The 23,784-nt window shown below is 44.6% G+C and overlaps 1 protein-coding gene across 4 annotated transcripts in view; it reads left to right on the top strand.

Moving 5' to 3' along the window:
• Positions 1–23,784, top strand: part of MSRA (methionine sulfoxide reductase A) — a 459,672-nt gene that overhangs the window by 262,847 nt on the left and 173,041 nt on the right. For all 4 annotated transcript variants that reach the window (XM_075341255.1, XM_075341257.1, XM_075341258.1 and 1 more), the window contains one exon: positions 934–1,053. In XM_075341255.1, coding sequence (XP_075197370.1) covers positions 934–1,053 — 120 coding nt within the window. The remainder of the gene's footprint in view (positions 1–933; positions 1,054–23,784) is intronic.

Here is a 23,784-nt window from a genome sequence, read left to right as displayed (position 1 = left end):
CATTAAGTTTGTGAAATACACTGTCATTTGATTGATAGCAGCAGAATATTTAATAGGTGGGTAAGGTTTTGCTAGTTATTCCCTTCCCTATTTGCCTGCCTGTCCTTCCTCCCCATTTCTCTGTTATAACAAAGGGATGGAGGAGGGAGGATGGACAGCATACGGGGGCGGGAATAACTAGCAAAACCCAAACCACATATTAGATATTCTGTAGCTACTACCAATCAAAAAGCAGTGCTTTTCTGTAACTTTACTTGCCTATATTTCAGAAACTATACGTCCGATCTCACAACTAAAGGTATGTATAGAATCAGCATGATAGCGCCAGTATAGCACTGGCTTTAATTTATATAGGAATATCCTGGTGGTTGGTCCTGTTTAAATAATTATTATTATTATTATTATTATTATTTTATATAGGAAAATCCTGGCGGTTGTTCCTGTTTAAATGACCATTGATGATGTCTTCTGACCTCTGACTTATACCCTGAGCTCGGCTCTGCTTTTCTCCAGTGTACCTTACGTTACTTCCTGACTTCTGACCTCCGGCTTGTACCCTGACCTCAGTGGTTGGTCCTCTTTAAGTACGTGAATAACTGCTACATAATACTACATTTTACCAGCAGGTGGTGCTGTAGAGTAAAGTAGCGGCATCTCGTACCCGATCCTACCTGATTTCTGTCCTTCATTATCTCCGAAAGTGCTGAGCTTCATTTTGCAAATTTCTTATTTCGAAGGAGCTCAGTGTTGCCCCACGTGGGAATCAATTGCTCTGTTTCTGTATCACATATCTTTCGTCCCTGGCAAAATTGCATATTTGTACTTTCTGGTTTGTAGCCAGCCACATTAATACAAGACGGTGGAGCTGCGTAATGTTTTCGGATGCTTTCCTTAGTTATCTAAAAAATGTTGCTTTCTTCTCTTTTTTTCCAGGCATGGGCTGTTTCTGGGGAGCAGAAAGGAAGTTCTGGAGGCAGAAAGGCGTCTACTCTACCCAGGTCGGTTTTGCAGGCGGTTACACCCCCAACCCTTCCTATCAAGAGGTCTGCACAGGTAAGGCACTAAACTTAACCCTATTTTTAAACAACTACACTGCAGTCGTCACTCCAAAAGGTTAATAAACCTAATCTGAGCACTGAACACCTTGTACTTCTGTGTCTTGCTCAGTGGTGGTCAGGTTCAGCCTCCTCACCTCGGCTGTGTCTCTGAGCACTGAACATCTTTTACTTCTTTGTCTTACTCAGTGGTGGTCAGGCTCAGCTTCCTCACCTCGGCCGTGTCTCTGAGCACTGAACACCTTGTACTTCTGTGTCTTGCTCAGTGGTGGTCGGGCTCAGCCTCCTCACCTCGGCCGTATCTCTGAGCACTGAACACCTTGTTCTTCTGTGTCTTGCTCAGTGGTGGTCAGGCTCAGCTTCCTCACCTCGGCCGTGTCTCTGAGCACTGAACACCTTGTTCTTCTGTGTCTTGCTCAGTGGTGGTCGGGCTCAGCCTCCTCACCTCGCCTGTGTCTCTGAGCACTGAACACCTTGTACTTCTGTGTCTTGCTCAGTGGTGGTCAGGTTCAGCCTCCTCACCTTGGCCGTGTCTCTGAGCACTGAACACCTTGTACTTGTGTGTCTTGCTCAGTGGTGGTCAGGTTCAGTCTCCTCACCTTGGCCGTGTCTCTGAGCACTGAACACCTTGTACTTCTGTGTCTTGCTCAGTGGTGGTCGGGCTCAGCCTCCTCACCTCGGCCGTGTCTCTGAGCACTGAACATCTTGTACTTCTGTCTTGCTCAGTGGTGGTCGGGCTCAGCCTCCTCACCTCGGCCGTGTCTCTGAGCACTGAACATCTTGTACTTCTGTCTTGCTCAGTGGTGGTCGGGCTCAGCCTCCTCACCTTGGCCGTGTCTCTGAGCACTGAACACCTTGTACTTCTGTGTCTTGCTCAGTGGTGGTCGGGCTCAGCCTCCTCACCTCGGCCGTGTCTCTGAGCACTGAACATCTTGTACTTCTGTCTTGCTCAGTGGTGGTCGGGTTCAGCCTCCTCACCTCGGCCGTGTCTCTGAGCAATGAACATCTTTTACTTCTTTGTCTTGCTCAGTGGTGGTCGGGTTCAGCCTCCTCACCTCGGCTGTGTCTCTGAGCACTGAACACCTTGTACTTCTGTGTCTTGCTCAGTGGTGGTCGGGTTCAGCCTCCTCACCTCAGCCGTGTCTCTGAGCACTGAACACCTTGTACTTGTGTGTCTTGCTCAGTGGTGGTCAGGTTCACTTTCCTCACCTCGGCCGTGTCTTTCAGCACTGAACACCTTGTCCTTCTGTGTCTTGCTCAGTGGTGGTCGGGTTCAGCCTCCTCACCTCGGCCGTGTCTCTGAGCACTGAACACCTTGTACTTCTGTGTCTTGCTCAGTGGTGGTCGGGTTCAGCCTCCTCACCTCGGCCGTGTCTCTGAGCACTGAACACCTTGTACTTCTGTGTCTTGCTCAGTGGTGGTCGGGTTCAGCCTCCTCACCTCGGCCGTGTCTCTGAGCACTGAACACCTTGTACTTCTGTGTCTTGCTCAGTGGTGGTCGGGTTCAGCCTCCTCACCTCGGCCGTGTCTCTGAGCACTGAACACCTTGTACTTCTGTGTCTTGCTCAGTGGTGGTCGGGTTCAGCCTTCTCACCTCGGCTGTGTCTCTGAGCAATGAACATCTTTTACTTCTTTGTCTTGCTCAGTGGTGGTCAGGCTCAGCCTCCTCACCTCAGCCGTGTGTGTCTCTGAGCACTGAACACCTTGTACTTGTGTGTCTTGCTCAGTGGTGATCGGTTTCACTTTCCTCACCTCGGCTGTGTCTCTGAGCACTGAACACCTTGTACTTCTCTGTCTTGCTCAGTGGTGATCGGTTTCACTTTCCTCACCTCGGCTGTGTCTCTGAACACTGAACACCTTGTACTTCTCTGTCTTGCTCAGTGGTGGTCGGGTTCACTTTCCTCACCTCGGCCGTGTCTCTGAGCACTGAACACCTTGTCCTTCTGTGTTTTGCTCAGTGGTGGTCGGGTTCAGCCTCCGCACCTCAGCCGTGTCTCTGAGCACTGAACACCTTGTACTTCTGTGTCTTGCTCAGTGGTGGTCGGGTTCACTTTCCTCACCTCGGCCGTGTCTCTGAGCACTGAACACCTTGTACTTCTGTGTCTTGCTCAGTGGTGGTCGGTTTCACTTTCCTCACCTCGGCTGTGTCTCTGAACACTGAACACCTTGTACTTCTGTGTCTTGCTCAGTGGTGGTCAGGTTCACTTTCCTCACCTCGGTCATGTCTCTGAGCACTGAACACCTTGTACTTCTGTGTCTTGCTCAGTGGTGGTCGGGTTCACTTTCCTCACCTCGGCCGTGTCTCTGAGCACTGAACACCTTGTACTTGTGTGTCTTGCTCAGTGGTGGTCGGACTGATGATCCGGTCAATAATACTTGCCTAATAATTCTGGACGCAGTGTATATTGGAGCATTGAGAGTGCTATGTCTGTGCTGAACAGTAGAATCCAGTGTCTTTCATAAATATGTTTAATTGTCCCCGGGTGATGACTGTCAGGAGCTGATACAAGGTGGAGCTTTCAGAATCATTGGAGCTTTCCGCTCTGACTCTTTGAGGAGCGGTTGTCAGATATTCTGAGTCTTATGGAGCGTACGTTCTGGCCATAGACCTTTTGTAGCTTTTACAGACTCGCTATAGAGCTCTGCGCCATCGCTGGCTGGCATCAGGAAATAACTTATTGTTTGAATCAAGTTTTGATGTTGAATATTTTTATTTTTTTCCTGTTCTGTAGAGATCACTTCTCAACCGTCATCTCATTATTATCACATTTACAATCACATGTATCACCCATATATAGATAACATAAGATCCACCATTCACAATAGGTGATGTCACAGCTCACCTCCTCCTCCCTCCTGTACAATGACTGATAACACGTCTATATACAGTAGATAATACAGGATCCACCATTCACAATGTGATGTCACAGCTCACCTCCTCCCTCCTCCTGTACAATGACTGATAAGACATCTATATACAGTTGATAATACAGGCCATCATTCACAATAGGCGATGTCACAGCTCACTTCCTCCCCCCTCCTGTACAATGACTGATAACACGTCTATATACAGTAGATAATACAGGATCCACCATTCACAATAGGTGATGTCACAGCTCACCTCCTCCCTCCTCCTGTACAATGACTGATAACATGTCTATATACAGTTGATAATACAGGACATCATTCACAATACGTGATGTCACAACTCACCTTCTCCCTCTCCTGTACAATGACCGATAACCTCCCTATATACAGTAGATAACACAGGATGCACCATCCACAAAAGATGATGTCACAGCTCACCTCCTCCTGTACAAAGACTGGTAGCCCCTTTATATACAGTTGATAATACAGGACATCAATCACAATAGGTGAAGTCACAGTTCACCTCCTCCATCTGTACAATGAGTGATAACATCTCTATATACCTTAGATAATACTGGATCCACCATTCACAATACCTGATGTCACAGTTCACCTTCTCTCCCTCCTGTACAATGACTGATAACACATCCATATACCATAGAAAACACAGGATCCACCTTAACAATTGGTGATGTCACAGCTCACCTCCTTCTCCTGTACAGTGACTAATAACACCTCTATTTACAGTAGATAACAAAGGATCCACCTTTAACAATGTGATGTCACAGCTCACCTCTTCCTGTACTATGACTGATAACAACTCTATAGTAGATAGCACAGGATCCACCATTCACAATAGGTGATGTCACAGCTCACCTCCTCCTCCTACTATGACTAATAACTATTTATAGTAGATAACATAGAATCCACCATTCACAATAGGTGATGTCACAGCTCACTTCCTCCTCCTACTATGACTAATAACTATTTATAGTAGATAACATAGGATCCACCATTCATAATAGGTGATGTCACAGCTCACCTCCTCCTGTACAATGACTAATAACACCTCTATATACTGTAGATAATACAGGTGATGTCACAACTCACATCCCCCTCTTGTACAAACACTGATAACACCTCTGTATACTGTAGCTAACATAGGATCCACCATTCACAATAGGTGGTGTTACAGCTCACCTCCTCCTCCTCCTGTACCATGACTGATAACACCCCAAAATCCCTCTTATTTAATTTTTATTACGGTATTAAAAAATAATGTAGGTGATACCTTGGCTGTAAGTATCGGTTCCAGATTGAGATAGACACACACATATATTTCAGGCCGTCCATTAGGCTTATACAAGTAGATGCTTGTCAGTTTCTCTCTATAATTGTACTGCCGATATACTCCAGTACATTGCCAGATAAAGCAGAAAATTATTAGCATTCCTCAATGGCAAAAAATATAAAAATATTATTTAGCTAAGTTTTTCAAAGTTAAAAAAAAAAAAATGTATTTACTGTAATCCTAAAACTCAGTAAAATAAAGTTAAGATGTTATTGATATAGAAATGAATATTACACAATGGAAACTAATAAATCAGTACCGGGGTGAACGGAAAACGGCTAAATTTTTTTAATTATATATATATACATACATACATACATACATACATATATACATACATACAGTATATATATTTATTTTATATATATATATATATATTTATTTTATATAGATAGATATGTGTATGTATGTATATATTTACATTTATTTTATATATATATATATATATATATATATATATATATATATATATATATATATATATATATATATATATATACATATATATAATATATATATATATATATATAATATATCAGTGCCTACAAGTAGTATTCAACCCCCTGCAGATTTAGCAGGTTTGATAAGATGCAAATAAGTTAGAGCCTGCAAACTTCAAACAAGAGCAGGATTTATTAACAGATGCATAAATCTTACAAACCAACAAGTTATGTTGCTCAGTTAAATTTTAATAAATTTTCAACATAAAAGTGTGGGGCAATTATTATTCAACCCCTAGGTTTAATATTTTGTGGAATAACCCTTGTTTGCAATTACAGCTAATAATCGTCTTTTATAAGACCTGATCAGGCCGGCACAGGTCTCTGGAGTTATCTTGGCCCACTCCTCCATGCAGATCTTCTCCAAGTTATCTAGGTTCTTTGGGTGTCTCATGTGGACTTTAATCTTGAGCTCCTTACACAAGTTTTCAATTGGGTTAAGGTCAGGAGACTGACTAGGCCACTGCAACACCTTGATTTTTTCCCTCTTGAACCAGGCCTTGGTTTTCTTGGCTGTGTGCTTTGGGTCGTTGTCTTGTTGGAAGATGAAATGACGACCCATCTTAAGATCCTTGATAGAGGAGCGGAGGTTCTTGGCCAAAATCTCCAGGTAGGCCGTGCTATCCATCTTCCCATGGATGCGGACCAGATGGCTAGGCCCCTTGGCTGAGAAACAACCCCACAGCATGATGCTGCCACCACCATGCTTGACTGTAGGGATGGTATTCTTGGGGTCGTATGCAGTGCCATCCAGTCTCCAAACGTCACGTGTGTGGTTGGCACCAAAGATCTCGATCTTGGTCTCATCAGACCAGAGAACCTTGAACCAGTCTGTTTCAGAGTCCTCCAAGTGATCATGAGCAAACTGTAGACGAGCCTTGACATGACTCTTTGAAAGTAAAGGTACCTTACGGGCTCGTCTGGAACGGAGACCATTGCGGTGGAGTACGTTACTTATGGTATTGACTGAAACCAATGTCCCCACTGCCATGAGATCTTCCCGGAGCTCCTTCCTTGTTGTCCTTGGGTTAGCCTTGACTCTTCGGACAAGCCTGGCCTCGGCACGGGTGGAAACTTTCAAAGTCTGTCCAGGCCGTGGAAGGCTAACAGTAGTTCCATAAGCCTTCCACTTCCGGATGATGCTCCCAACAGTGGAGACAGGTAGGCCCAACTCCTTGGATAGAGTTTTGTACTCCTTGCCAGCCTTGTGACCCTCCACGATCTTGTCTCTGATGGCCTTGGAATGCTCCTTTGTCTTTCCCATGTTGACCAAGTATGAGTGCTGTTCACAAGTTTGGGGAGGGTCTTAATTAGTCAGAAAAGCTGGAAAAAGAGATAATTAATCCAAACATTTGAAGCTCATTGTTCTTTGTGCCTGAAATACTTCTTAATACTTTTGGTTCCCCTAAACAGAATTCTTGTGGTTTGAGGGGTTGAATAATAAATGACCCTCTGAATAAACTTTTCACAATTTAAAAAAAATAAAAAAATAACATTCTTTTTTGCTGCATTTCACACTTCCAGGCTGATCTACAGTCCAAATGTCACAATGCCAAGTTAATTCCAAATGTGTAAACCTGCTAAATCTGCAGGGGGTTGAATACTACTTGTATGCACTGCATATATACATATATATATATATATATCTATATGTGTGTGTGTGTGTATATATATAGATATAGATATATATAGTATGCATTTATAAATAAATATATATATATATATATATATATATATATATATATATATATATATATATATATAAAGTAGTTTTTATGGTTTTCCTCCTGGATCGATGGGTTAATGATCTAGGAAGCTGTTGATCAAATCATTTATAAGTCTAAATCATCCAACTTTTCTAGCGGATAATTAAAGGGAACCTGTTACTTCCGGTTTCCATAGTAACCAGGCGTCGAAAAAGCCGCTAGAATGAGGTGTTCTCTCTTTAATGAGCCTGGTTTAGAACGGTCCCCGATGTAACTGTCACTGTCAGGATAATGGATCCATGTTGTGCCTTTGACATTTTTCTTGTTCCATATCCATTCTTTCGATGGGTTGAAGAAATGTCATTATTAATGCTATATCTCGGCGCTACGAAGAGACGCTTCAATTTTTTTTTCACGTATAGTTGCCTATCCTGCCTACTCTTCCATTAAAAAAAAAAAAACAGCCATTCCGCCCATTGAGGGTCTCTTATAGAATATAATTAGCCTCCTGTAATAACGGAGAAGGAACATGGCATTACATAGAAGCGCGTGACATACGATTCACCTCCATTTACACAATAAAGGAGGACACTGTGGCATTTTTACAGTTGGGTAATTAAAAGGCAAAAAAGTAGATTTCTACAATAAACGTTCCTCCAGTTATCTAATATCTTCGAAGAAGATACATACAAATAATGGGAAATAAAGAAAATGGCTAAATGGAAAAATAAATTTATTATAAATAAATTGATAGTTTTAAATATTTACTCTCCTCTTGTTTAGAGGGTGAATGTAAGGGTTTTTAAACTGGCTGAATTCACAATATTGAACCCAAACTGCATCCTAAATGCACAGCAGGGCAGGATGAGCCTATAGAGAAAGGTCTCTTAGCTATGAGGATAGACAGCATGGAAGAATGTGTGTATGAATGTGGAGATAATATCTCAGCTGAAGCACAGGCAGATCGGTTGGACGTTAAGAGGAGGCGCAGGCCATAGGAGATTTCGTTTTGTAAGCGAGTGCCTATGAGGAGCAGCACTTAAGGCTACTTTACACACTGCGATATCGGTCCCGATATCGCTAGTGTGGGTAGCCGCCCCCATCTGTTGTGTGACACGGGCATATCGCTGCCCGTGCCGCACAACATCGCCCACAGCCGTCACACATACTTACCTGCCCGGCGACGTCGCTGTGACCGGCGAACCGCCTCCTTTCTAAGGGGGCGGTCCGTGCGGCGTCACTGAAACGTCACTGAACCGCCGCCCAATAGCAGCGAAGGGGCGGAGCTGAGCGGGAGGTAACATCCCGCCCACCTCCTTCCTTCTGCATAGCGGCCGGGAGGCAGGTAAGGGGAGCTTCCTCGTTCCTGCGGCGTCACACGCAGCGATGTGTGCTGCCGCATGAACGAGGAACAACCTCGTTACTGCTGCAGTAACGAGATTTGAGAATGGACCCCCGTGTCGCCGATTAGCGATTTTGCACGTTTTTGCAACGATGCAAAATCGCTTATCGGTGTTACACGCAACGGCATCGCTAATGCGGCCGGATGTGCGTCACGAATTCCGTGACCCCAACGAGTTCACATTAGCGATGTCGAAGCGTGTAAAGCCCGCTTTACTCTGTTAGAAAGCGACATCCTCTGCTGCCCATGTCTCACCCCGTCCACCTTTTTCCCAATTTAGGACCTAGCTGCCTGTGCTTCAGCAGAGACGTTATTGGGTCTGCCTCATAACTATTGGTCAGAGAAGGCACTCAACCCGTCCTACTGAATTTTTAGGATGAATTTTTCAGTAATTCAGCTTTTTGAAAAACTTTGTAATCACCCCACAGACAGATCTAACGTAAATTAATAATCTTTATTAATTTTATATGGATGGATGGATGGATGGATGGATGGATGGATGGATGGATGGAGGGATGGAGGGATGGATGGAGGGATGGATGGATGGATGGAGGGATGGATGGATGGATGGAGGGATGGATGGATGGATGGAGGGATGGATGGATGGATGGAGGGATGGAGGGATGGATGGAGGAATGGATGGAGGAATGGATGGAGGGATGGATGGAGGGATGGATGGAGGGATAGATAGAGGGATAGATAGATAGATAGATCTATATATATATATATATATATATATATATATATATATATATCTTTTTTTTATATATATATATATATATATATATATATATCTTTTTTATTTATATATATATATATATATATATATATATATATATATCTATATATATAATTGCCTTATTCTGTCTGTCTGTCTGTCTGTCTGTCATGCTCCAAAATTGTGTCCTTCCGGTGACTGGTGACTGACTCACCAGAAAACCTTCCAAAATGACACCAAAATGAATTTTCATGGTGGAAATGTTAAGGGCACATACCCAATAGTGAGATAGAGCTAATGTATGTTACTTTTTGAGATTAATACATGAAAGATTTTACGTAAAACATTGTGTGGCACTCCGATGTCCAAAACGCACGTTTTGTGCTTTTTACTAGCGATGTCGGTCATTTTTTTTTTTTCATTCTATCTCCCGTCTGTCGGTCTCGCTCTGTCTTGTCTGTGCCCCTCTCACAGTCTGTCGGTCATTCTCCACCCTCTCTCTTACTTACCGTTCCCCGATCACTGCCGCGGCGCTGCACAGCTGTTCACTAAACTCCGGCGGCTTTTCCTCTTTTGAAAAAGCCGGCCGCTCATTAAACAATCTCGTATTCCCTGCTTTCCTGCTTTTCGGCGCCTATGATTGGTTGCAGTGAGACACGCCCCCACGCTGAGTGACAGGTGTCTCACTGCACCCAAACACAGCAGCCGGTGTGTGTGTATACTGTGCAGTGAAATAAATAATTAAATAATTAAAAAAAACGGCGTGCGGTCCCCCCAATTTTAATACCAGCCAGATAAAGCCATACGGCTGAAGGCTGGTATTCTCAGGATGGGGAGCTCCACGTTATGGGGAGCCCCCCAACCTAACAATATCAGCCAACAGCCGCCCAGAATTGCCGCATACATTATATGCGACAGTTCTGGGACTGTACCCGGCTCTTCCCGATTTACCCTAGTGCGTTGGCAAATCGGGGTAATAAGGAGTTAATGGCAGCCCATAGCTGCCACTAAATCCTAGATTAATCATGTCAGGCGTCTATGAGACACCTTCCATTATTAATCTGTAAATTACAGTTAAAAAACACACACACCCGAAAAATCCTTTATTAGAAATAAAAAACACTAACAAAGTCCCTCATCACCAATTTATTAACCCCGACAAACCCTCCATGTCCGGCGTAATCCACGGACCTCCAGCATCGCGTCCAGCTGTGCTGCATGAAGGTGACAGGAGCTGCAGAATACACCGCCGCTCCGGTCAGCTTCACACAGCAACTGAGGTGAGTATAGCGATCAGCTGAGCTGTCACTGAGGTTACCTGGATGCAGCGGTGGCCACGGGTAACCTCAGTGACAGCTCAGCTGATCGCGCTACTCACCGCCGCTCCGGTCAGCTCCACGCAGCAACTGAGGTGAGTATCGCGATCAGCTGAGCTGTCACTGAGGATAATCGCGGCCACCGCTGGATCCAGCGGTGGCCGCGAGTTACCTGACTGACAGCAGCTGATCGCGCTACTCACCTCAGTTGCTGTGTGAAGCTCGAAGACCACGAGTACAGCACGAGTATCGCGAGATTACTCGGTACCCGCCGAGTAGCCCGAGTACAGTGATACTCGAGCGAGTACCGAGTAGTAACAAGCATACTCGCTCATCACTATTAATTTTCCTTATTTGTAAGAGAACCCCTTTCAATACACCAATATGATATTAGGGGGGAATCTGAAATGGTATTTGGCCATTTAAATAGAACCTGTCAGGTCCCCTATGACCTCCAACCCAGCAGCATTGATACCTACGTTCGCAAATTCCCTGCCTAACCAGCTCTGTATAATGCTTTTCACTAATATGATTGTTAAAAAAAAAAAACAACTTATAAACCTCGCTGTTCTTATGCTACTCTGTTTCCCCATAATTAAGCCCTACCCAGAAAATAAGCCCTAGCAGGAACTTTTGGTGTAAAGCTTAAATACAAGCCCTACCCCGAAAATAAGGCCTAGTCGCCGTTCATTAAGGAAGTGTCCATGCAGTTAAAAGAGGTAAAGAATACAGCAGGAAACTTCATTATAGAAAGCAGACACCCCCAAAAGAAAGAAGAGAAAAGACCCCGCAATCATACTCACCGAATGGGAGGAACTGCAGTGGAACGCGCACACACACCACATCAGATCAGAAGAAAGAAGAGAGAAGACCCCACAAGCATACTCACCAGACCCTGAACGGGAGGACCTGCAGTGGGCCATACACCCACAGAAATCAGATTGCACACCAACACACATCAAATCGCACACACATCAGATCAGAAGAAAGAAGACAGATGTCACCGCAGTCATACTCACCAGACCCTGAAGGGAGGACCTGCAGTGGAACACGCACCCACACACACATCCAGTGATGCTGTACTGCTCCGGGACCAAGGACTCAGTGGAATGCAAAGACCTGCTGTAGAACACATCCATGTTTTCTACCGCAGGTCCTCCATGCATTTCACCGCCGGTCCTTGCATTGTCTCAGGTCTCGTGTGTGTATGATGTGTGTTTGCGATCTGATGTGTCTGTGTGTGTGTGTGTGTGTCGATGGAAGTAGGAGAGGACCGTTATGGAGCATACCTGGTGAGTGCGCCCACCAAGGATCTCAGGAGGACCTGGGAGCGACGCAAACATCCGTGGTCTGGTTAGTATGATTCTCCCTGGGGGAGGGGTATCTGCCTTTTTTGGGGGGTAAACTTACCCCCAACCCCTGTTTCCCTGAAAAATAGGCCCTACCCCGGAAATAAACTCTAGTACATTTTTTGCTTGGCAAAAAATAATATAAGACAATGTCTTATTTTTGGGGAAACACTGTAATTAGGGCCTTGACTAGTCAAAGGGATATTGGTTTCCCAGACTAGTTGACTCTCTTTCCATGTTATCATGCCTCTGTGGGTATATTAGCATGATTTTCAAGAGCCGTCATCACCTAATGGAAATCTCGCACATGCATGTGGCTTTTTTCGGCCTCTCCCCGGCTTCATTAGGTGCACTGCACATGACCGGAAGTTCAGAAGACGTGTATGTGAAGTCCAGAAGGAGCAGCATTAAGCAGGTTGACATTTCTACCTGAGCTTTAAAGAATGTTTGAAGAAATGTCTAGTTTAGGAAATATGTTTAGTTAATATAGGGAGACCCAAGATTGAAACTTCTGTCAATCACCTGGAGTTGAAAGTGACCACAAACAGTTGTCCTACTATTGGAGGACGCACCCGTCCAGCATTACATGGGCAGCTTCTTAGGATGTCAGCACTGTGCTATCAGTTTTCAGGTGACAGTCAGTACAATTGTAAAATCAGGACTGGATGGGAATGGAAAAGATCTAGAAGAAGATCAATACAGAAAAAAATAACCTAAGATCTCCCTATCGAAAGATCCAAATATGATCTCAGCTCAGAGTTTTTGAAGTTCTGATGACTGTTCCGTGAAGACCGTCATTCTCTTCTCATGGATTCTTTCTTAATTTAGGAAGTCTTAGAAGAAAATCAATATTTGCTAAGGGAATGTTTGAAAACAGGCACCTTTATCTAAGGGAGTATTAAGATGACCATCACTGTCTTTTCGGAGAATGTTTTAAGACAGTTAATTTTGTCTCAGAAAGTGTCGAAGACAATTATTCTCGGTTCTGTTAGTCTTGACAACAGTTATTCTGAGTTAAGGGACTTTGAAGACAGTCTTCAAAAACTCTGTTAGCCAAAAGTGACTGTCTTCAAAGACTCCAAGACGAGAATAACTGTCTTCAAGACACTGAACCAATGGTGGTTGACTTCACACACTGAGAAGAAAGTGATGCTCTTTTAAGACTCTTGGCCAAAAGTGTCTGTCTTCTAAGTTCTTCTCAACGGAGAGTGACAAAGACTGTGTGAACCAAAAGTGACTGTCTTCAAACATTGTCTTAGAAGGAATTGATGCTCCTTTTGGACTCTCTTAGCCAAACGTGGCTGTCTTTAAAGAATCCAAGATGAGAATAACTGTCTTCAAGACACTCTAAACCAATGATGGTTGACTTCACACACTGAGAAGAAAGTGATGCTGTTTTAGGACTCTTGGCCAAAAGTGTCCTTCTAAGATCTTCTGAAAGGAGTGTGACAAAGACTCTCTGAACCAAAAGTGGCTGTCTTCAAACATTGTCTTAGAAGGAAGTGATGCTAATTTTGGACTCTCTGAACCAAAAGTGGCTATCTTCAAACACTGTCTTCGAAGAAAGTGATGCTCTTTTAGGACTTTCTTAGCCAAAAATAGCTGTCTTCTAAGAACTTCTGAACGGAGAATGACAGTTTTAAAAAAAAATCTCTTAGCCAAAAGTGACTTCTTCAAACACTGTCTGAAAAGAATGTGACAGTCTTTAAGCGGAGAGTGGCTGTCTTCAAAGACCTTCTGAGCCAAGAGTGACTTTCTTCCAAAACCTCTCTAAATCAAAAGAGTTTGTTTGAAGACAGTCACTCTCGGCTCACAGGGTTTTTCAGGAACGTCAGTCTCTGCTCAAGAAGTCTTTGAGGTCTCACAGCTTGAATGTGTCTGATTCCTTAGTGGTCGACCAACCCAAATATTTGTCCAAGAGTTTGCTGTAGTTGATGTCACGCTAGGTGCGGGAAAGTTCCAAAGCGCACGGCCAAAGGTAAAGGAAGTGAAACCCTGTGTCTTGGGAAAGGGAAGATGGTGACCCCTGACCGAACCTACTGCTGATCCCTGGGGTTCCTCACCGTCCTAGATAGGTTCCACACCTATGCACTGAGCCTCATACCTGACCCTAGGTATCCCTAGTGCTGGACCCTAAATGGGAAATGGATGGGATGAGATCTTCATTAACCCCTCTAAACAACTATAGAAGACACAAGCAGGACACACGGGGGGGAGCATGATCTAATTATAAAAAAAATTACTCAGGTAGAAGTTCAGCAGAGTTCTCAGCAACAATACCACAGAGGGGAACAATCCATCTGCTTGCAATCAAGGCTTGAAGGAGCTGAAAAGTATCACCAGCACCAAACCAAAGAAGGAAGGGGTATTTAAACACCAAGGGAATACTGATGATCAGCAACTGGGTGGAAGGCGAGCTTCTGCTGGGCCCAAAAGGGAGAGAGATGGATCCATGAGGAAAGCTACCTATACTAGGAACAATGGAAAGTCAGGGAGCATGCTGTGCAGCCAAACACTGTGACCTTCTATGGCCAGAAATCACATGACTGTCTGCCACCCGTGACACACTCGGGACAGTTGATGTCTGCAACTCTTCATAGATGTCAAGATCATCAAGGTCCCGACTTTCACAGGTTTCGTTGACTTCAGTTACAGTAATGACCAAGAAAAACCAGCTACTAAGACCCATGTATTCTAGATACCAGCTGGGGTCTTGGCGCCCAAACATCTCAAAGTGAAAGGTGGCCACAAGAAGCTAGGGAGGGCTACCACATCAAAAGCGATGGCCTCCATATTGCTTTACATCTGAATACATCAAAATAGAGAACTAATCACTTGGTGGATTTCGTGAATGATGCAGAAAATTCCCTTTAACAGAACAACATGTGTTAAGCGCAGCGTTAAAAATTCTGGCTGTAAATAATTGTGTTTTATATCGGATGAAGGCAAACTCGGCAATATGTCTCCGTCACAGCGAGCCCTCCAAACCATGTCCCCAATCCTCCAGAGTCTGACGCGATAAATTGCCGTGTCTGCGGGAGGAATATTCGGCAGCTGTACTTTTTATTACCATCTTGTTCAAATATTCATAACCATTGTTTTATACTTATGCCGTTGATTGAAGGACCAAGCTTTGCAGTTCCTTTGATGAGCTGCTTATTATCGGTAATGGCTTTGACCCTTTTTCCGACTGGCAGGGAACAAACTGGTCTTCAAAGCAAAGGGTAGATGCCCTTTGAATGTGTAATGTGTTCATTGGTACAATAACAATGCTGCCCGTACATGACGAGCATAGAACCGAAATCTGGAGGGAATACGGGTAGAAAACCAGCTTTATCCTTCAAAGGGACGAATATGTCATTACAAAATGTCCTATTGTTTCAATCTGTTGGTGTTTAAATGTTTTGGGTTTTTTTTAATTTTGGAAATAAAAAGGAAAAATCTTGCAATTTTGAAACCAGCTACTGGGGATTTTTCAGACTTTTTTGTTTTTTCAGGACATGCACATGTATATTAGGAGCAATACACTGACTCAGACCCTACCTATTGTATGGAAGCATTTAATCAGCGTGTGCAACGGTCACAGGGAGGAGAAGGAAGTGGGCTGTGATATCATCTATTGTGAAGGGTGGATCTTCTTTTATCTACTATATATAGAGGTGTTTTCTGCCATTGTATGACCCCCACCGCCTCACCACCACCGGAGCTGCCGCCTCCCCACCGCCGGAGCTGCCGCCTCCCCACCGCCGGAGCTGCCGCCTCCCCACCGCCGGAGCTGCCGCCTCACCACCGCCGGAGCTGCCGCTTCACCACCGCCGGAGCTGCCGCTTCACCACCGCCGGAGCTGCCGCCTCACCACCGCCCCGCCTACTGTATCCTCCCCATTATCCTATAGAGTGTAAGCCTGCAAGAGCAGGGTCCATTTCCCTTTGTACTAGTCTGTCTATTCTATTTTGTATGTGTGTATATATACATTCTCTCTTTCTCATTATTCTGGCATTTGGCAAATAGAAATAATTTTGGTTCCCAATTGACCTAAAACGGGAAAGATTTATTCTGATTTCATGTCAGATAGAAGAGAAAATATGCAGATGTGTCTGTATAGAGAGCGGAGGGAAAAACGTGTAGATGTGTCTGTATAGAGAGCATAGGGAAAAGCCTGCAGATCTATCTGTATAGAGAGCGGAGGGGAAAACCTGCAGATATCTCTGTATAGAGAGTGGAGAGTAAAACCTACAGATGTGTCTTTATAGAGAGCAGAGGGAAAAACCTGCAGATGTGTCTGTATAGAGAGTGGAGGGAAAACCTGCAAATGAGTCTCTATAGAGAGCAGAGGGAAAAACCTGCAGATGTCTGTATAGAGAGCGAAGGGAAAAACCTGCAGATGTGCCTGTATAGAGAGCAGAGGGAAAAACCTGCAGATGTGTCTGTATAGAGAGCGGATGTGTCTGTATAGAGAGCGGAGGGAAAAACCTGCAGATGTGTCTGTATAGAGAGCGGAGGGAAAAACCTGCAGATGTGTCTGTATAGCGAGCGGAGAGAAAAACCTGCAGATGTGTCTGTATAGAGAGCGGAGGGAAAAACCTGGAGATGTGTCTGTATAGAGAGCAGAGGGAAAAACCTGCAGATGTGTCTGTATAGAGAGCAGAGGGAAAAACCTGCAGATGTGTCTGTATAGAGTGCGGAGGGAAGCTTTTGGTTTCAACTGTAAAGGCAAATTGTTATCTTGCTAGCAGAGATTCAGTTACAAACAGAAATAACAGAGTTGCAAATGTGGACAGTATCAGGATAGCAGACAACTCTGCTATCCTAACTTGTACCATAGCTGCTCTGACCATGAAACTAGTAGCTGATTCCTGGATCGCAGACACAAGTAGCTGAGGGGTAATCAGACACCTGATTGAAGCAGAGTAATGAGGAAGCTGAAATCCATGTTATGAATAGTTCTTGAGATGCCATACAAGAGAATCAACCGTGATCATCTTGATCGTACGTTGACAGAAGTTCTGCCAGATGACCAAACATGTATCCATTCAGTTGTCCACTTCAATCACTTTCTATGGCCATCCCTTTCCATCCTTTTTTTATGGTCATCCCTTTCCATCCCTATCTATGACCATCCCTTTCAATCCCTTTCTATGGCCATCCCTTTCAATCCCTTTCTATGGCCATCCCTTTCTATGGCCATCCCTTTCTATGGCCATCCCTTTCTATGGCCATCCCTTTCTATGGCCATCCCTCTCCATCCCTTTCTATGGCCATCCCTTTCCATACCTTTCTAGTGCCATCCTTTTCTTTGGCCATCTCTTTCCATCCCTTTCTATGGCCATCCCTTTCTATACCTTTCTATGGCAATGCCTTTCTATCCCTTTCTATGACCATCCCTTTCTATGGCCTTCCCTCTCCATCCCTTTTCCATCCCTTTCCATACCTTTCTAGTGCCATCCTTTTCTTTGGCCATCTCTTTCCATTCCTTTCTATGGCCATCCCTTTCTATGGCAATCCCTTTCCATCCCTTTCTATGGCAATGCCTTTCTATCCCTTTCTATGACCATCCCTTTCCATCCCTATCTATGACCATCCCTTTCAATCCCTTTCTATGGCCATCCCTTTCAATCCCTTTCTATGGCCATCCCTTTCTATGGCCATCCCTTTCTATGGCCATCCCTTTCTATGGCCATCCCTCTCCATCCCTTTCTATGGCCATCCCTTTCCATACCTTTCTAGTGCCATCCTTTTCTTTGGCCATCTCTTTCCATCCCTTTCTATGGCCATCCCTTTCTATACCTTTCTATTGCCATCCTTTTCTTTGGCCATCCCTTTCCATCTCTTTCCATCCCTTTCTATGGCTATCCCTTTCTATTGCCATCCCTTTCCATCCCTCTCTACGGCCATCCCTTTCTATAGCCATCCCTTTCCATCCCTTTCTATAGCCATCCCTTTCCATCCCTTTCTATGGCAATCCCTTTCTATGGCCATCCCTTTCTATGGCCATCCCTTTCCATCCCTTTCTATGGCTATCCCTTTCCATCCCTTTCTATGGCTATCCCTTTCCATCCCTATCTATGACCATCCCTTTCAATCCCTTTCTATGGCCATCCCTTTCTATCCCTTTCTATGACCATCCCCTTTAATCCCTTTCTATGGCCATCCCTTTCTATTACCATCCCTTTCAATCCCTTTCTATGGCCATCCCTTTCTATGGCCATCCCTCTCCATCCCTTTTCCATCCCTTTCCATACCTTTCTAGTGCCATCCTTTTCTTTGGCCATCTCTTTCCATTCCTTTCTATGGCCATCCCTTTCTATGGCAATCCCTTTCTATGGCCATCCCTTTCTATGGCCATCCCTTTCAATCCCTTTCTATGGCCATCCCTTTCCATCCCTTTCTATGGCTATCCCTTTTCATCCCTTTCTATGGCTATCCCTTTCCATCCCTATCTATGACCATCCCTTTCAATCCCTTTCTATGGCCATCCCTTTCTATCCCTTTCTATGACCATCCCCTTCAATCCCTTTCTATGGCCATCCCTTTCTATTACCATCCCTTTCAATCCCTTTCTATGGCCATCCCTTTCTATGACCATCCCTTTCTATGACCATCCCTCTCCATCCCTTTTCCATCCCTTTCCATACCTTTCTAGTGCCATCCTTTTCTTTGGCCATCTCTTTCCATTCCTTTCTATGGCCATCCCTTTCTATGGCAATCCCTTTCCATCCCTTTCTATGGCAATGCCTTTCTATCCCTTTCTATGACCATCCCTTTCCATCCCTTTCTATGACCATCCCTTTCCATCCCTTTCTATGACCATCCCTTTCCATCCCTTTCTATGGCCATCCCTTTCCATGGACATCATTTCCATTCCTTTCTATGGCCATCCCTTTCTATGACCATCTTTTACTTGGCCAACAAAGCAATTGTTCTCTTGGAGATTTTTTTTGATCATTGGTTGTTCATTCGTCACCTTATTTCTATCTACTCTGTATCGTCACCTTGAAGCCCCCCCATACACTTTAGATAGCTGTTTGCTGAATGAGGGTTCAGCCATCTGCTATCTCGCCCGACTCTCCCATACAGAGGAGGGTTCGGTTTGTCGAGAGCTCATATTCTCCATGAGAAAGCCACTGTCAGACACATCTGGTGACGGATCTCTCCAAGAACAAAATGATTAGCAGCCTAAAATCAGACATGCTAGATCCTTATCGTCTCTGACAATCATCTGTTCAGTAGTAATAAGCGAATTCTAAATATTTGGGTTTGGATTATTCGTACCGAATACCTTGTACTGTTCCGGTATTCGTCACGAATATTGAACCTGATGCAAGTCAATGGGGAACCTGAGCATTTTTCTGGGAAATCTTCAAGAGAAATGCTCGGGTTCCCCATTGACTTCCATTAGGTTCGTTATTCGTGACGAATACTGGAATAATAATAGGTATTCAGTCCGAGAATATTTCTCAAATATTTTGTCTTCGCTCATCACTACCATTCATCTGTCAAAGGACCCCTTTGGACTGTTGGTAAGACCTGTGAATATCGGTGGGTTTGGATGACTTTGTATAATGTGTATGGGGGCCCCGAGTTTCTTGCGTTATCTTTTGGCTTTCTGAACATTTTCTCTAGTTTCTCTCCAAAGGAACTCTTGGTGCGGAGTATGACACCAGTGTTTATATTATTAGGGTTCACAAGCACGCAGGTTTTCATGGATATTTTCCCATCAGATGCCCAAACACACCTAGTGCCTTCATATTCATACTTTTCAGTTTTAAAAGATGGTGATTGGTCTAGATCTGATCATTGGGATCCTCTCCGAACATCAGAGTGGGGCTCATGAATGTTGACGAGATGGTGCAGACAGTGCATAAACAGTGACTGGGAAGGCGGTACTCATGCGCTTCCACCACTCCATTCTGATTGGGAAATTTCCTTACCCCATTCTCTGGATCGATGAGGGTCCTAGTAGTGGGATCCCAAGAATGGGGCTTCAAAATGCCACATCATAAGGGAGAATTGTACTTGACTATTTTCAGTAATCCCATAGACTGTGAATGCGTGATCAATGCTCCATTCTGATGTGGTGTTTTCAAATCTATTTTTGGGATTAGTGGTGGTCACACTGGTCGGACCCCTACTGATTCCGATAATGGACTCTGTATTTGAATTTCTCCATTAATCCCACAGACGGTGAACATGCACTCAACTCTCCAATATGTCTGTGCACATCCAAGTTTATTTTGGAATCGGTGGGAGTCCCGGTGGCCAGACCCCTACTGTTTCCGATAATGTAGCACTGTATTCGACTGTGACACAGTAATCCCATAGATGGAGAATGTGCATCCAATGCTCAATTTTGACAGGGCATTTTGGAGTCTATTTTTGGAATCAGTGGGGGCCCCAGTGGTCAGACACTTACTCATCCCGATAACAGATCACTGTATTTGACTTGTCTCCAGTGATCCCATAGATGATGAATGTGCATACGACGCTTCATTCTGATGGGGCGTTTCCAAGTCTATTTTCGGAATCAGTGGGGAACCCAGTGATCGGACCCCTACTGATCCCAATAATGGAGCACTGTATTTCACTGTCTCTAGTTAGTAATCCCATAGATGATGAAGGGGCAGCTAACACACCATTCTTACTGGGTGTTTCGGAGTCTATGTTCGGAGTCAGCGAGGGCTCCAGTGGTTTTGGACCCCTACTGATCCCAATAATGGAGCATTGTATTTGAATATCTCCAGTAACCCCATAGAGGATCAGAGTGCATCCAACGCTCCTTTCTGACTGGGCATTTTCGAGTACACTTTTGGAATCGGTGGGGGTCCCAGTGGTTGGATCTCTACTGATCCCAATAATGGAGCATTGTATTTGACTATCTTGAGTAATCCCACAGACAATGAATATGCATCCAAAGCTCCATTCTGGCAGGGCATTTCTGAGTATATTTTCGGAATCAGTGGGTGGACCTCTGGTGGACCTAGTGGTTGGACCTCTATTGATTGTAATAATGTAGCACTGTATTAGACTGTCTCCAGTAACCCCATAGATGAAGAATGTGCATCCAATGCTCCATTCTGACAGGGCGTTTTTGAGTCCACTTTCTTAATCGGTGGGGGTCCCAGTGGTTGGACCACTACTGATCCTGATAATGGAGCACTGTCTTCAGTAACCCCATAGACGATGAATGTGCATCCAGCGTTCCATTCTGATGTGACGTTTCCAAGTCTATTTTTGGAATCGATGGGGATCCCAGTGGTTGGACCCTACTGATTCCGATAATAATGGAGCATTGTATTAGACTGTCTCCAGTAACCCCATAGATGATGAATGTGCATCTAACGCTCCATTTTGACGAGACGTTTCCGAGTCTATTTTTGGACTCACTGGGGGTCCCAGTGGTTGGATCTCTACTAATCCCAATAACGGAACACTGTATCAGGCTGTCTCCAGTAATCCTATAGACGATGAATGTGCATCCAGCGCTCCATTCTGACGGGACGTTTCCGAGTCTATTTTTTGGAATCAGTGGTTGGATCTCTACTGATCCCGATAATGGAGCACTGTATTAGACTGTCTCCAGTAACCCCATAGACGATGAATGTGCATCCAGCGCTCCATTCTGACGGGACGTTTCCGAGTCTATTTTTGTAATCGATGGGGATCCCAGTGGTTGGATCTCTACTGATCCCAAAAATGTAGCATTGTAGTTGACTAGGTCCCATAATTCGATAGGCAATGAATTCTTGGCCACCACTCCATTCCGAAGGGGCATTTCCGAGTCCATTTTTGTGACAAATGGGGGTCCCAGCAATCGTTCTCCTGCCAATCCGCATATATATTGCGTCCTCGATATTTCTATATTTCCCGCGTGCCTCAGAATTGGCGGCGGCAGCTGCTCCACGTATCTCTTGCCGGAGGGGATGTTGATGACTTGATGGGAGTTGCTTCTCAGTACGTCTAATTTTCAGCCCATTTTTCCTCGTGCCTGGTGCTCGTCTAATAAGAGGGCTGGAATAATGGTTCTGTGAACGCTCCGCATATGGCAAGTGCAGCTGTTCCAAGTTCAATGATAAGATGCTCGCTGGTACTTAAGCGCTGCGCGTGGTCTACTTATTGCTTCCGTAAGTACATGATAATAATATGCCGCTCATTGAAAAGTTGAGCGCCGTTTTGCCGAGCTCCAGCCTGGCTTTAATTGTCCAGGTTTTATCTGTATCTCTAGCAGGAAGCCATTTTTTTTTTTTTCTCCCTGAACCCCCGGCCTAACAATTTTATCTTCAGCTCGGAAGGAGCCAGATGCGGCATCAATAGAGCCGTCTGTCCATCTCACCGATATTAAGCCCAAAATTGTTTAGAAAATGGAAGCCTTTAGCGTAACGTTGATGAATGTGATTAATTCACAGCCGCACATTGTGTCATTACAGGCCAAGACGCCCGCTCCCGGTGCAAACAATAGGCCAAAGACGTCTTAATTGTAGAGAGGGGAACTTATTTTAGGATGTTGAGGAGGGATGAGGCCGTTGAAGCATTTGCAGAGACCTTTGCAGGATGTCATTATCAACAGATTGTGTTTAATGCAGGAGCCGTCAACGAGGATAAGAGGCACGAGGCGCTGAGTGCCTCCGCCAGAGAGTCCGGAAATAAGAACGCTTCTATAGACTGTATATAGGAAGCCATAGAAAATGCAAGGAATACATCGCCTTTGATCGGGCGTCCAGCGGAGACGTCACTTAATGAAAGGATCCTGATCCGACGTGCATAGAAATAAATACGATTATATTTTACATGCAGATTAAAGGAGAAGAGTTCTACGAAAATAGTCTAATAATGTATAATGCAGGGGTCCGAGGGTCTGCCTCCACATTGGTCTAGTGCTTTTCAATGAGAAATGTGACTGTCACTGTTATGGAGGCACTTTGGATGCTACTGTAATGGGGGCACTATGGCGGTCACTAATATGAAAGCAATGAGACTCATTATTATGGGGGCACTATGGCGGTCACTAATATGAAAGCAATGAAACTCACTATTATGGGGGCACTGTGGCAGTAAACTAATATGGGAGCAATGAGACTCACTATTATGGGGGCACTGTGGCAGTAAACTAATATGGGAGCACTGAGACTCACTATTATGGGGGCAGTGTGGCTGTCACAAATATGGGAGCACTGAGATTCACTATTATGGGGGCACTATGGCTGCTCCTAATATGGGAGCACTGAGATTCACTATTATGGGGGCACTGTGGCTGCTCCTAATATGGGAGAACTGAGATTCACTATTATGGGGGCACTATGGCTGCTCCTAATATGGGAGCACTTAGATTCACTACTATGGGGGCACTGTGGCTGTTTCTAATATGGGAGCACTGAGATTCACTATTATGGGGGGCACTGGCTGTTCCTAATATGGGAGTACTGAGACTCATTATTACGGGGGCACTGTGGCTGTTCCTAATATGGGAGTACTGAGACTCACTGTTATGGCTGCACTGTGGCTGTTCCTAATATGGGGGCAGT

Source organism: Anomaloglossus baeobatrachus, chromosome 3, assembly GCF_048569485.1.
Source record: "Anomaloglossus baeobatrachus isolate aAnoBae1 chromosome 3, aAnoBae1.hap1, whole genome shotgun sequence".
In the NCBI taxonomy this organism is placed as follows: Eukaryota; Metazoa; Chordata; class Amphibia; order Anura; family Aromobatidae; genus Anomaloglossus; species Anomaloglossus baeobatrachus.
Note: the sequence above shows the minus strand (reverse complement) of the source record. Positions and strands in the feature narration are given on the sequence as shown.